Raw genomic sequence first — 15,654 nt, 5'->3', positions numbered from 1 at the left:
CCACCACCATCACTATCACCAACACCACCATCACCACCACCACCGCCACCACGACCACCACTGCCACCGCTTATCATATGGAAGTACAAAGGAAAGTATCTGTTTGACATTTGCCAGCCTGTTGAGATCAGAGGACTCCTCTTGTTTTGTTTTATTTAGTCATAAGGATCTTTCTATGCTATCTAAAAAATAAGATCATCCCCCCCATTACTTTCTACATAAAAGACAGATGACAAAATCACCTCTTTATTTCATCACTGACAGAATGTGAGTTAATCACAGCTCTCCGTTCTCCTCTGGGTCCACACATGAGAGCTAGCTGAGCACACGGCCACTCATTGCAAAACTGTTTCTTAGCCTCCCTTAAAGGCAGATGTGCCATCTGACAAATTTCTTGCCAAGAGAATTTGAGCAGAAATGATGTGAACAAGATGGTCATTTACTTGAAAAATATTTTCTTATCTTTTTGATGCTTTCCTTTCTTGTAGGCAGGAAATGATGATGACAGAGTAATCTTAGAGTTAGATTTGGTAAAGGTGCCCCACCATTCAGGCGAGTGGATGGGAACAGGCCTGCTTATTATGTGTGAAAGAAACAAGCTTCTCTTATTCAAATCATTGATTTGTTTGTTTGTTTGTTTGTTTTAGTGTTTTAATTTTTAATTCTACAGCAGCTTAGCCTCTATCTTAACTAAACAATCACCATGACTGACACATGGGTTTCTCCCAATGATCTAAACACAACATTCCTTGCTGAGGGACAAAATAGCATATGGGTTGTTGGAAAACGTGGACCCTCCACTTGACCTATGGGGTTTCTCTACAACACAGAAGGAATACTGAGTCCTAGTGTTCAACATTGATGTGGTTATAACCCCTACAGCCAAAATACTGTCCAAATTATGGCTTTAATGTAGTACTTTACACTCATTTTCAGATCTCATAGTTCTCTGGGAGAGAACAAGGAAAAGATGTTAACAGTTGATAACTGTTCTTTTGGTTTGTGGTGAACAGAAAATGATATTGAGGTTAAAATCAGCACCTGGCCCTTTAAACTGCTCATACTGTGGCCAGTTCATGTTTACAATGAGTCAGACTCTGAGGCCTTTCACAAAGTGTACTTAAGACTTTTAGAGTAGAGTTCAGATCTGGAATTCTTGAGTACTTCTAGTATAAACCAAGCCTGGATTTAGTATTTTTTGTGTGGTTGGGGAACCCATCACCTTTTTAGCTTCTTTCTCTCAGGCTTTCCATCAGAATTCAGGGCTCCATAAACAGTTTCAGAGTTTGTCAGTTTGCATGTAATACAGATCCAACTAAGTCACTGCGTCATTCTAAGACCTTAGGACATTTTAAAGTAATTTTTGAGGTAATACACAAGCATTAAAAGTTTCCCCATAAATAAACATCAAACAAAATATAAACTTATGCAAGAAAAACAGAAATCACCCAAGTGCAATTAACCTTAAAGAACACATAAAAATATAAGGGTCTAATAGAAATTGCCAAAGTTTCAGTTAGGTATATGCTCTATTATTAAACAAACATCTCCTTAAATTATAAATGTTGTTGTTGTTGACTGCTACTTATAGTGACATTATGAACAACAGATCCGAACCTTGCTCTATCCTGCACCGTTCACATCATCTTCCACATGCTCAAGCTCATCATCACAGTCTCTGTGTTAATCCAGCTCCTTGAGAGTCTTCCTCTCTCACTGACCCTCTACTTTTCCCAGCATGACACAGTTTTCCAAAAACTTGCCCAATCTGACAATATTCTCAAAATATGTGAGATGAAGTTTTACCATCCTTTCCTTTAAGGAGCACCGTGGTTTCCTTCACAAAGGATTTGTTTGTTTACAATCTGTCATATACTCAAGGCTTTTCACCAACACCACAATTCAAAGGCATTCATTCTTCTTCAGTATTCTTTACGCATCGTCCAATCAGAGGCATACATTTCATAGGAAGAATGGAAAAGACCATGTCTTGGATCAGACACAGTTTAGTTTTAAAATGGATATCCTTGCTCTGTGTAGCTCTTTAGAGGGGTATCTGATAGCATATTGTCCCAGTGAAAGACATCTTTTGATTTCCTGACTGCTGATACCAAGGATATTGATTGTGGATCCAAGTAAAATGAATTGACAATTCAATCTCTTCTACACTTATCATGATGGTGTCTACATGGCCCAGTGGTGAGGAATTTTGTTTTCTTGATGTTGAGATGTATCACAGAAAAATTACACAGAATATACCAAGGAACTAAATATATTAATTTAATCTTTCTTTTTTATAAAATAAGATTTTATTTTGTGCTTTTAATGAATGTATACAGAACAGTTATATTTCCATTCATTCATTATTGCACATTTTACCCCTTTTCCTCTCCCCTAGTTCACTTTTAAAAAAAATATTCATTATTGTTGCAAAATTACCTACCATCCCCCTCCCTGAGTCTTCTTTGCCATGATATATCTCTTCTTCTGTTATTCTGTTGCTATGAGTATAATGCCTAATCATATATTCCTTTTAAACCATTCTTTCCATCATCTGTTTCAATGCAATGGTCATTATCTGTCCACTCTTATCTAATTCTTCTCCCAATCCTTCAAGTCAGACCTGCTTAACAGTGGTGCTATGCAGTATTTTTCTTTTGTGATTAAGATATTTCATTCAGCATGCTGTCCTCCAGGGTCCCCCACGTTGTGTAATGTTATATGAGTTCACTGTTTTTCAGTGCTGCATGGTATTCCAATTGTATGACTACAGTTTTTTTTTTTCTATCCATTTGTTTGGTGATGGGCACTTGAGTTATTTCCATCTCTTTGCTATTGTAAATAACACAGCAATAAACATGGGTGTGCATTTATCTGTTTGGATGGTGGTTATGGTTTCTTTATTGTGTATTCAGAGTGGTGGTATTGCTGGGTCAGATGTTACTTCTGTTTCCAATTATTTAAGAGAGCACCAAACTATCTTCCATAGTGGTTGCACCATTTTACACTCCCACCAGCAGTGAATATGAGTTTCAATTTCTCCACAATTTCACCAGCATTTATTGTTTGCTGTTCTGTTGAATTTTGCTATTGTTACTGGGATGAGACGATATCTCATACTTGCTTTTATTTGCATCTCTCTGATATGTAAGGGACATAACACTAACATTCAGGATGCTGCCAAGACATTGTTTTTTGCCTGGATCATCATCCACCTTTGCCAGCCGTGTATATTAATTCGAAGGCTCCAGCAATCAGTTCCTACAGGGTACAGTCCTAGAGAAGAAGGTCACAGTGGTGAAGACAGTCAGGGAATCTGGCTGTTCGACTCCACAGACCAAGGAAGACAACAGATTTCAGGAGAGAGGGCTTCAACCAGAAAACAACAAGCCATCCACCCCAGATAGCTTAGTTGCAGGACCAGAGGGAAAGAAATGGAAGCATTTGCCCCATCTCCGACAATACCAAATAATTGTTGCCACAGGACCAGAAAGAAAGAAATACAGGCAGGGTGAGTTGTCTTACCCCTCCATTCTAGTGTATTCAGCTCCCCAACTGAAGCAAGTCTTTCTCTGAGTTCAAAAAATCAGAGAGAAATTCAAGCAGGGTGAGCTCCCCCTTCCTCCTCTGGAGCAATGAATTCCTGAGTAAGCTCAGCAGACAAAGGTTCTGCTAGGACTCCAGGCAAGAAAATATCTGCCATAGCAATTACATGGAAGAAGTAGGCTTCCTCCCCCCCAAAACCAAAACAAGATGTCACCCCCCCAAAAAAAGTGATCAAAACACAGAATTAAGGAATTTCCTGAAGCCAGAAAGTCTAATGGAACTTTCTGATATAAAATTCAAAAGAACAATGAATATTTCCAATGGGTGAAAGATATACTCAAAGAATTATAGGATTCTACGAGCAAAAGCCAAGAGGAACTTATAAAAACAATCAAAGACAATGCAGATTAAACCAATGGGAAATTAGAAACTCTGGGAAAAAACCCCAGAAACTGCAATCCAGAATATGAGGACCAATGTCTCAGGTGCTGAGAGGGACATATGAGCAGAACTGAGGAGATGGTGCACAGAACCAGTGAAATAGAAGATAGAGTTCTCAACACTGATCCGCTAGAAGAAAAATCAGAATCAGAAAGGAAGAATAAAGAAGAAAACCTAAGAATAATGTGGGACACCATCAAGAGAAACAACATGCACATAATTGGAATCTCATAACATGAAGATAAAGAAAAAAAAGGCACTGAGAGAGTTGTGGAAGAGCTACATAGAAGAAAACTTTGCAGGTGTAATGAAAAATGAGAGGAAAAAAAAATATATATATATATCAGAGTGAAAGCAGAGTGAACCCCATATAGGACAGACCCCAAAAGAAAAACATAAAGGCGTATCAGTCAAGTTTGCCAGAACCAAGGATAGAGGGAATTTTGAAAGCAGCTAGGAAAAAACAAAGAGTAACCTATAAGTGATAAAAGGCAAATGAGATTAAGTGCTGATTTCTCAGCAGAAACCATGCAAGCAAGGAGACAATGAAATGACATATATCAAACACTCAAAGAAAACAACTGTCAACCAAGAATACTGTACCCAGAAAAACTGTCCATCAATTATGACAGAAAGATCAAGATATTCTCAGCAAAGCAGAAATTGAGGGAGCTTGTGAAAATAAGACTACTGTTGAAGGAAATGGTGAATGAAGTCCTTCTTACAGAGATGCCACAGAAAGAAAGATGGAACAAAGAAACCACCAACACCACCAAAATGAATGCAACAAAGTAATAGCAACAAAACCTTGCCTCTCAATCGATCTTTCATATAACTAATTTGGGAAAAGACATCATGCTAGGAAAGATACAGGGTCAGTGAAAGGCCTTCAAGGAGACGGACTGAACAGTGACTATAACAATGGTAACAGTGAGTTTGAGCATAGTGAACATAGGGATAGAGCAGGATAGGGCATGGCTCTCATCTGTTGTTCACAGAGTTGCTATGAGTTGCACTTGACCTGATGACACCTAACAACAACTAATTAAAAATCAAAAGCCAATTCCCATTTCATGATGTTCTGATAATGTAACTACTTTAAGAGGAAAATATGAATCAAGTTTTTCTAAGAGAAAGTATGAGCCACATTCCAGGGCAATAGCACTGGTCTGTCCATTTGCTGTACAGAGGTAACTTGTGGTTGCTGTGGTGCTAAACACTGTGACACTGATGTGTCAAATGGCATAATGGTTACCCATGGTGGACAATGTTTGGTGGAGCTTCCTGATTAAAACAAACTTGGAAGCAGGAGTGGCATCCACTTCTGAAATAGTTTGCCTCTGGAAACCCTATGAACCCTGAGAAACAATGAAAGTTATACAAGTGTTCAGGTCTTTTGTTCATAGGGTCTCTATAAGTTGTCTATGATTTGATGGCACTTAACAATGACAACATAGGATGAGTAGATTAATATCAGAAAATATAAGGTAATGTTGTGGACAGAGAACAAACATCTGTATCTGTATAACAGGCTTGTGTGTACACAGCCACCAATTTTCCATGCACAATTACGTATTTCTGCCTGCACATGACATGGGGGAAAAAAATTTCCACTTTTACTTTAAAAAGCAGCCTTGTTATTATTAAAAAGAGCTGAGTTCCTAAGAGAAACTTCTGACAAAAAATTGGCTAGAAATATCTGGGAAGAAATGAAAGGTTGGTTTCTTCCTCTTGTAGGACCATTAACTACTATTGTACTTTTATTAACTTTTTCGGACCATGTATCTTAAACTTAATTGTGAATTTTGTTTCCTCTAGGCTGCAACAAGTTCAGAACAAGATAATGATCATGAACAATCCTCTCCCACTCCAGTTTAGCAAATCAGGCAGTAGTCACCTTTAAGGATAGAGAAGGAGAAGCTTGGGCCTGTACCAGTAGGCTGGCCTATGCTCATAAGTTAGCAGGAAGTAGCCAAAAAGATCTCACTATTCCTCAAGAATCAGGGGCTGAATACCTCTCAAACAGAAAATGTTAAGGCCCCGAATTGTTACCTGGTCTTTCTCACTCTCCAAGAAGAGTGCTGGAGTCTCACAGGAAATGAGAAGGAAACTATTACCCTTGCACCGATACATAGAATTTCCAGCAGGAGTCAAAAGTGATTACACCAGGAAGTGTTACACAAGCCAATCACACAAGTGCCTGGTTTGGGCTGGTCTATGATCAAGTCTCATGAGATTGGAAGTCAATCAAAGCAGTTGCCCACATGCATGGTTCTCTTTCTTTTAATTTCTGCTGAGATTGTACTGTAAGGTTTGGGTTCACCGCTGTCTTTTTTTGTGGGGTCCTTAATCCCTTCTCTCTCTTCTTTGCTTTTCAGTTTTAATTATTTTGCTTGGTCTTTCATTAGCTATTACCTTAATAAACTCTTTTCACGTGTTTTTATAAACAAAACCAAACCACACTGGTTAGATGTGTGTGAATGGAGTAAAAATGGTGTTGCTTCATGCAATTGAGCTGAAAGAGGTGCTGGTGGTCAACAGGTTGCACTTGGATTTGCATAAACTGTGACACTCAGGTGAACAATACAACAAATAAAATTTATTCATTTTGAATAAACACATCTAACATGAAAATCTCTTGGAGTCAAGGATTCTGGGGCTTCGTCTGACATACTTTGGACATGTTGTGAGGAGAGACCGGTCCTTAGAGAGGAACATCATGCTTGGGAGGGTGGAGGGACAGCGCAGGAGAGGAAGGCCCTCTATGAGGTGGATTGATTCAGTGACTGGGATAATTGGGATGGGAGTGTCAGAGACAGTGCGACTGGCACAGGACAGAGCGGAGTTTAGGGCTGTTGTACATAGGGTCGCTATGAGTCGCAGGCGACTCGACGGCACATAACATAAACAACAACCTTCAAGTCAAATATGACTCATAGAGACCCTGTGAAAAACAGACTGGAATCCTGCTCTAACCTGTGTCATCCTCCTTGAAACCACTGCTGAAGTCACTGTGTCAATCCATCTCATTGGGATCTTCCTCTTTACTGACCCTCCTTCTTTCCAACCACTACGTCCCTTCCAGGTAATACCCTTGTCTAGCTACATGTGCAAAGTATGAGAGATTGAGCTTTACCATCTTTGCCTTTAAGGAGCACTCTGGCTACACCTTCTCCAAGATGTTATCTGTTTGTTCTTTTGGCAGTCTATGGGATATTCAATACTTTTCTCCAGCACCACAATTTAAAGGCATAAATTACCAGATAAAGAACTGATGCTTCTATTGTAGGGAGAATTAATGTGAGGGATAGAATAGCAGCAGCCACTTTGGGCCACGATGGTATATGTCAACCTCATGATGGTAAGATGCTCAAGTTGATAGGTTCCAACTGAAAAGAAGGGAACCTATTTGCAGATAGTGAGGGAGCACAAGGAAACAACTCTATGTTTTCTAAATGATGGGACAGCAAATACAAACTCCTCTTAAAGTCTAACTTTTCTTTAGCATTTTTGTTTGAATTTGGCTAAAATAAATTTGATGAGAGGTCTATTTAATGAAACATATTGGTTTTACTACTTAAAAATTAAACGTAATTTTAGTATTTCAGAGCATTTTTCCCACTGAATTGTAATCTTCCTCCTTAAAGTTCTTGTCTTTGCAATTATGTAATCTTCCATTGACATAAATTAATTTCCAAGTAGCAGTAAAAAGATACTGAGTAATGAGAGTGCTATAGTTTGGGGAATTTACACATAAATATCAGGAGTCTGTGTATAACCATCATTATATACAGTATTTTTAAAATGTGTCCTTCCTTTGAGGAGAGTATCTATAGATCAGATCCTAAAAGGGGCTTTTATCAAAAAGCTAAAGACAATTGGACCAAAAGATCTTTGTTCATGTAATGCTCAGTATTTATGGATGACGACAATTGTTTTATGGAGCTGACTAAATCCTTTTTAAACATATCAAACTTCTCTTTGGTAAGCTTTGGGAAAGAGCTTGCAAGTGTGAAAAATGGTCAGAAATTTATAAAAGATGAGAAAAACAAATACATGTTTATTATAGTTCATCAAAAGCATATGGCAAATATTTAGTAAAATCAACTTTTAAGTACACTGTGTTTATGTAGTTGCCTGTGTATATATAGGCTACAAATTACTCAATTATCTAATTAAGTAATTAACTGTATTCTTCAACACTGTTTTCTTAGGTGGCCAATTATAATAATTCCCTCATAATGTCAGTTTGGGCACTGGCCCGGAGGTACTAGAGGAAAGTTAAGCATGCTGGCATGCTTCATGGAGAGGGATACATTTGTAACAGGAGGCTGAATAGTTATCACTAAGCCATATATTTCCTCTTTAGGACTCAATTCTCTTAATAAGAGTGCTATTTACCCAGGATTTCCAAGAAATTATAGGAAAGAAAAGGAACTCAGAGCAATCGCAACAAAGGAAATTGAAAGCCATGGTAAAGGTTTATGATACAAACATGTGTGATCATTTAATAAGGAGAAGAATAGTAATGAATGAAATCAGAAGGGTATTATTTGTCCATGTATTAATTTGTTTTGGAATAAAACTGATAATAGAAATAAGAAAGTAACCTCCCTTGAAAATTTGGAAAGAGGGGTTTAAATATCAAAACCATACTGAAAATACCCTGAAACATTCCCCATGTAACCCTGATGTAATCTATCACCACCAACAAGAGCAAAGAAAGGATTTATGTGATAATAATACTTGTTGCTTGCAACAAAACTCAAAATAGCACAAGTGACCAGACTTTTTGATCTAATAGACTGGTAAAACCTTGGAAACTATGGACTTTGGAGGCGGAAATGAAACTCTGTGGCTCAATTTTCAGCCAGGCAAGAGATGCCCTTCTGAGGTGAATGATTAAGCAATCATACAAGATCAAAGGAAAATATTTTCCCAGGTTGGGATGGGGGGGAAGGCTCTGAAGGCAGGAAGGAATATAATAGAAAGATGGATGGAAAAGAGAATCATAGGAGAATGTTGGAAGAATCTTACTACCGTTTTGTTGGTGTGTGCCATTGAGTCAGAATTGACTCCTAACTGACAGGTTTTCAAAGGCAGTCAATCAGATGGGAGGAGACTGCCCTTCTTTCTTTGATAAAGCTGCTAGTAGATTCGAACTGTGTGCCTTTGGGTTTGCAGCACAGTTTCTTACCACTAGCCCACCAGAACTACCAGTTTTTGCTGTAAACTTCCATTCAAAGTACATTAAAGTTAAAAAAGAACATCCAAAACACAACAAAACCAACTAAAACCACCCAACCAAAACCCTTCTAATGTTGCAGTCAAGTGGATGAGCACTCATGATGGCCCCCTGTGTGTGGAGTACAATTGCTCTGTGAGGTTTTGAGGTCTGTGATCTTTCGGAAGCAGTTTACCAGGCCTGTCTTCTGAGGTACCTCTGGGAAAATTTAAACAATCAACTTTTCAGCTAATAGTCCAATGCTTAACTGCACCACCCAGGGACTTCTAAGAGATACTCGGTCAAATCAAAGGCCTTGCTGTCAGGTTGGCATTAACTTAAGCTTATCCTACAGCAAGTTTCTGAAGCTGTACATCTCATGAAAGGAGACTGTCCATCTTTCTCTGAGGTGCTGGTGGACTTCGACCACAGAAAGGTGCGGCCTTTGCGTTAGCAGCAAAACTCACTATTAATTATGCCATCACTGCTCCCCAGGAGACATTAGTCTGTCACAAAAATGAGGCTACTAAAAATAGACACTTAGTTTGCCAATTAAACCATGTCACTATTGACTTTTCCTTTTCAACAATTTCATTTTACTTGGATCCACAATCAGTATCCATGGTATGTTGTTGTTGTTAGATGTCTTAGAGTCGAGTTAGACCCTTAGTGTCCCTGTGAACAACAGATCTAAGCCTTGTTCTATTCTATGCTGTTCTTACACTTCCAGACACTTTAAAGCCTATTGGGACAGTCACCATGTCAATCTACCTGGTTAAGGGTCTAAGGGTCTTCTTCTCTGCTAACACTCCACTCTTCCAAGCATCATGTCTCTCCAATGACTAGCCCCTGCTAGCAACATCTCTGGAGTATGTGAGGCAAAGATTCATCATCTTTGCCTCCGGAGAACACTGGCTGCCTCCTCTCCAAGACATATTTGTTTGTTCTTTTGGCAGTCAATGGAATGTTCAGTGTTCTCCTCCAACACCACAGCTCAAAGACAGAAATTCTTCTTCTGTCGTTCTTATTCACCATCTAGCTCTCAGATGTATAACATGTGATCAGAAAGACCATGGCATGAATCGGATGCACCTTAGTCCTCAAAGTGACATCATTACTCGTTAATCATTTGAAGAGGTCCCTAATTGCAGACTTTCCTAGTGCAATACATCTCCTTATTTCTTGACTACTGGTGCCAGTGGTGTTAATTGTGGAGCCAAGTAAGATAAACTTGTTAACAATTTCAATCTTTTCTCCACTATCATTATGTTGTCTATTGGTCCAGTGTTAAGAACCTTTATTTTCTTGACATTGAGATGCAATCCATATTGAAGGCTGTATTCTTTGATCTTCTGCAACAAATGCTTCAAATCCTCTTCACTTTCAACAAGCAAGGTGTGTCATCTGCATAACACAGGTTCTTGATGAGTTGTCCTTCGATCCTGATGTCTCATTCCTCTTCAAAGAGTCCAGCTTATTGAATAATTTGCTCAGCATACAGATTGAATATGTATGGAGAGAGAATATAAGCCTGACATACTCCCTTCTTAATTTTAAGTCATATAGTGTACCCTTGATCTGTTCACACAATAACCTCCTGTTCTAAGTATAGGTTTCACGTGAACACAAGCACTCTGGCATGCCCATTCTTCTCAATGTTAGCCATAACTTGTTATGATCCACACAACCAAATGGCTTTGCACAGTAAATAAACTGTAAATAGGCACTTTTCTAGTATTCTTTACTTTCAGCCAGAATCCATCTGAGTCACTGTACCAGAAAGAAATTACTGACACTGAAAAATTTCAGGAAGTACCATATGAGCAGGAGCCACTGGTGATAAAGGAGGAAGAGGAAGCTGCATTCAAAGTTGGCTAAAATTAAGTGTCCAAGAATCAATGTGATATCAATTAACTTATTTCTTTTAACAGATGCAGCCCTGGATACACTCACCAGTCTATGCCAGGAAATCTCGAGGACAGTGTCTGGCCAAAGGATTGAAAGAAGTCCATATTTGTGCCCATTCCCAAGAAAGGGGATCCAACAGAGTGTGGATATAAAATAGTATCATTAATATCACATGTAAGTAAAACACTGTTGAAAAGAATGCAAAATTGATAGGGAACTTCCAGAAGTTCATGCAGGTTATTCATGGTATAGCATGGTAAGAAGATATGCTAGCTAGGGAAAGATCTGCTATCAAGGACCTCTCCAATGTGCTCAGGAGAATTATGCCAATTGAAAGACTAAGGTGTGCCTGACGCAGGCCATGGTCTTTTCAATCACTTGGTTATGCACCAAAGCGCTGCACAATGAATAAGGATAACAGAAGAAGAATTGATGCTTTTGAGTTGTGGTGTTGGAGAAGAGTACTGTATATGCCACAGACTCCCAAAAGAACTGTCTGGGAGGAAATGCAACCAGGGTGTTCCTTAGTGACAAAGATGGTGACACCTCATCTCACATACTTTTACCATGTTTTGGGAGGGTTCAGTCTTCACGTTGAGAAAAGCACATCATGGTGGGAAAGGAGGGCCAGAGAAAGAGGAAACCCCTCAACTCGATGATTGACACAGTGACGTAACAATGAACATATCAGAGAGCATTAGGATGGTACAGGATACGGCAAGGTTCAATCTGTGGTTCTCAGGATCACTTGAATTGTGGTTGATACAGTAACAACAACACAAATAATACTAACAATGACAACATTACCTTTATAGTTTTAAGATGAAACATAAATATATTTCCTCATCATTGGAATAGGAAATGGCAAGCAATTCTTTTAAGGGATTAAAACTTTCTGTCTCTGACAGATACATGCACACACACATGTAAACATACGAACACACAGAGAAAAGCCCAAAGATCTTCCTTCATCCCTTCCATGAGTGATGGCCCACATAACCTTGTGAGAAGACGGATTTTATTGTAAGATCAGGCTTCCTGTTTTCTTACCTGATCAAAGTTGTAGAGGGCAGCATGCAAATTGGCCTGCATTCCTGTGGGAGGTTCATTGGTGATTTTAATGGAATTTTCCAGGAGCCCCTGGGGGATAAGATGCTCACTTGGGGTGGGTGCCGACTCAGCACTCATGAACACCCTATAATCCTCGTGGCTTCCTTGGCTGAATCTTTCAAGGAGTTTCTCCAAGGTTCCTAGCCACTTGGCTACCAGGTGGACATTCTGAAAGACAGTAGAATTTACCAATCCTGTAAAAGGAAAGTCTTTTACCTGAATTGTAAGATTAAATTTTCCTTTTCATAAAAGTGTTCAGAATGGAGAGAACCAAGATTTAAAGGTTCCTTCATCTTCATGTCAAGGGGAAAGAAGTCAAAACAGAATTGAACAGTGACACATTAAATGCTCTAAATCACCACAGGTTTTCTTTGTCAACCAAAATCTCCTCCCAACACTTTCACCTATTCCCAAATACCCACCAGTCACTTCTGAGATGGGGTTGCCTGATACGTTCCTCTGTTACAATTGAAACTCAATTTTTTAGTCGAATCTGAGTTAGTTTAATGAAATATTAAAACTAAAAGCCAGAAATGGGAAGCTGCGCAACTTCACTGTCTCTGACAGTAAACTACTCGACTCTAACTCCTATTCATTAGCATATGGATTCAGAATGAAGTAATGGAAGAAAGACTAGCTGAAAAAGCAAGCAAGCACTCTGTATGTAACAAATACAACCTATTCCTAATGCCATTTTCCTTAAATCCTGTAGTTATCAGTAACTACAGAAAGAGACAAATGCCACCAGCATCGTTCTGTGTTTATCTGATTTCTGTTTCACAAATTCCAACACCTAGTGCCCATACAGCTTGGAAGTTGGTGTTGAAAGAGAGTATAAAAGCTCTACCTCATCATGATTGAAATATCATCCATATAGGTCTGGAACTATTTCCAAAAAATAAGCACATTTAAGGTTAAGACTGACACAAAGATACAGGGAATGAAAGCCATCAGGGAAGGGAAGAGTAAAGTAGGTACTTTGTTTTGAAATCATTCTCTGTTAAAAAGGGTCAGGCTATTTGTTCAAAATCAGTTACTCCCATAACCTCTTGATAAACACTGAACCTGGGTGGTTTAGTGAGTTCCATGCTGGGTTGCTAATGAAAAGGTCACCAGTGGGAATCTGCCAGTCACTCGTCAGGAAAAAGATGATGCTTTCTCTTCCTCTGCAGATGTATAAGCCCAGACACCCAAAGGGACGGTTGTCTTGAGTTGGGATGGACTCAACGGCAGGAATTCGGTAAGGGCTATGAATTCCTTCCTTTATACGATTGCTTCTAAGTGAGAGTGCATCTCAGACCTAATTGTGCCATACCTACAAACATAAATTGGTAAGCAGAAATAAGAATATCTGTAAAATCTGCTTTGGCATATCTCGTATGTCCTCTCTTGTCACAGGTGACCACAGTTCCGCTCCTTAAAAGGTTTATGTGAAATCAATGTAGACATATTCCTGGGAGAGGCTTTGGAGCTAGGGGATAGAATGCCCTCCATTCAGTCACGGTGGGGCACAACACACTCTGGCTTCCTGCCTGGGAGCCACTTTTGCGATAACAGGCCCTGAGGCTGGTGCAATTGTGCCTCATTCACTCATGGGTGGCAGTACCTGCACAACACTTTTAGCCAATCCACACATCTTGAAAACCATGCAATGAAAAATGATTTTTTAAAAACCATTATGCTAATTCACAGACCATCTGGTGTGGATCTGATATCAAGAGAGTTTCCAGCCTGGTGCCTTCATCATAGCTTTTTTCCAGAGCATCTTAACAGAGAATGATTGCTTTCCTTATCTGCTAGCCTTTCTTCACTTACTATACTAACAAATATTGAGATTGTTCACAGCTTCAGTTTGCTTGGCTCTATAACCAACACTTCTGGTACCAGCAGCCAGGAAATGAAAAGATGAATTGCATTGGGAAAGTCAGCTGTCAGAGATCTCTCCAAAGTACTGAAGAGCAATGATGTCAGTCTGGAGACTAAGGTGTGCTTGTTACAGGCCATGGCCTTTGCAATCATTTGATATGCATCAGAAAGCTGGACAATGACTAAAGATGATATAAGGAGAATTGGTTTCATTTAGCTGTGGTGCTGGAGAAGAGTACTGAATATACCATGGACTGCTAGGAGAAAAACAAGTTTTGTCCTAGAGAGAGTGAAGACAGGCTGCTCCTTGGAGGCAAGGATTCTGAAGCTTTGTCTGACATACACTGGACATGTTGTAAGGTGGGATCAGTCCTTGGAGTGTGACATCATGCTTGGGAGGGTGGAGGGACACTGTAGGAGAAGAAGACCCTTGATGAGATGCATTGATTCAGTAACTGGGGTGATGGGGGTAGGTGTGCCAGAGACAATAAGATTGGCACAGGATAAAGCAGGGTTTAGTGCTATTGTACATAGGGTCACTATGAGGCACAGGCAACTCGACGGCACATAACAACAATATACTAATAAGTAGGAGTCTGAGCAGGAGTTTCTGTTAAAGATGATGAGGGGGATGTTTGGGGGCACAGCCTCATTTCCAGCTTTCAGTTATTATACTTCATTAAACTGCTAAAATATCAAAACCCATCTTTGCTGGGTTTTCCAAGCAAGAAGAAAACATTGACAATTTCAGTCTTTTCTCCATCAAGTATGATGTTGCTTATTGCCCCAGTGGTGAGGATTTTTGTTTTCTCTTGATGTTAATGACACAACCCTGCTTGCTGAAACTGAGGAGGACCTCATGCACTTGCTGCGAAGGGTCAAGGACTGCAGCCTTCAGTATGGACTGAGGCTCAATGTCAAGAAGACAAAGATTCTCGCCACTGGACCAACTGGCAGCGTCAGGATGGATGACGAAGAGATTGAGAGTGTTCACAGCTTCAGTTTGCTCGGCTCCACAGTCAACACTCTTGGCACCAGCAGTCAGGAAATCAAAAAGCGTATCGCGATGGGAAAGTCTGCTGTTAGGGACCTCTCAAAGGTACTCAGGAGCAACAGTGTCTCTCTGGAGACTAAGGTGCGCCTGATACAGGCCATGGTATTTGCAATCGCTTGTTATGCATCAGAGAGTTGGACAATGACTAGGCAGGACAGAAGGAGAGTGGATGCTTTTGAGCTGTGGTGCTGGAGAAGGGTACTGAATGTACCCTGGACTGCCAGGAAAACAAACAGATTTATCTTGGAGAGGATTAAACCAAGCTACTCCTTGGAGGCAAGGATTCTGGGGCTTCGTCTGACATACTTTGGACATGTTGCCAGGAGGGACGGGTCCTTGGAGAGGGACATCATGCTTGGGAGGGTTGAGGGACAGCGCAGGAGGGGAAGACCCTCTATGAGATGGATCGATTCAGTGACTGGGGTAATCGGGATGGGTGTGTCAGAGGCAGTGCGGTTGGCGCAGGATAGAGCAGGGTTTAGGGCTGTTGTGCATAGGGTCGCTA

At 39.9% G+C, this 15,654-nt stretch overlaps 1 protein-coding gene across 1 annotated transcript in view; it reads right to left on the bottom strand.

Annotated features, from left to right (window-relative positions):
- Positions 1–15,654, bottom strand: part of DNAH11 (dynein, axonemal, heavy chain 11) — a 481,900-nt gene that overhangs the window by 28,786 nt on the left and 437,460 nt on the right. Inside the window, exon 71 of the mRNA XM_006880385.1 lies at positions 12,170–12,397. Coding sequence (XP_006880447.1) covers positions 12,170–12,397 — 228 coding nt within the window. The remainder of the gene's footprint in view (positions 1–12,169; positions 12,398–15,654) is intronic.

This window comes from Elephantulus edwardii, unplaced genomic scaffold (genome assembly GCF_000299155.1).
Source record: "Elephantulus edwardii isolate Elephantulus edwardi_28Jun2011 unplaced genomic scaffold, EleEdw1.0 scaffold00007, whole genome shotgun sequence".
Classification (NCBI taxonomy): domain Eukaryota; kingdom Metazoa; phylum Chordata; class Mammalia; order Macroscelidea; family Macroscelididae; genus Elephantulus; species Elephantulus edwardii.
Note: the sequence above shows the minus strand (reverse complement) of the source record. Positions and strands in the feature narration are given on the sequence as shown.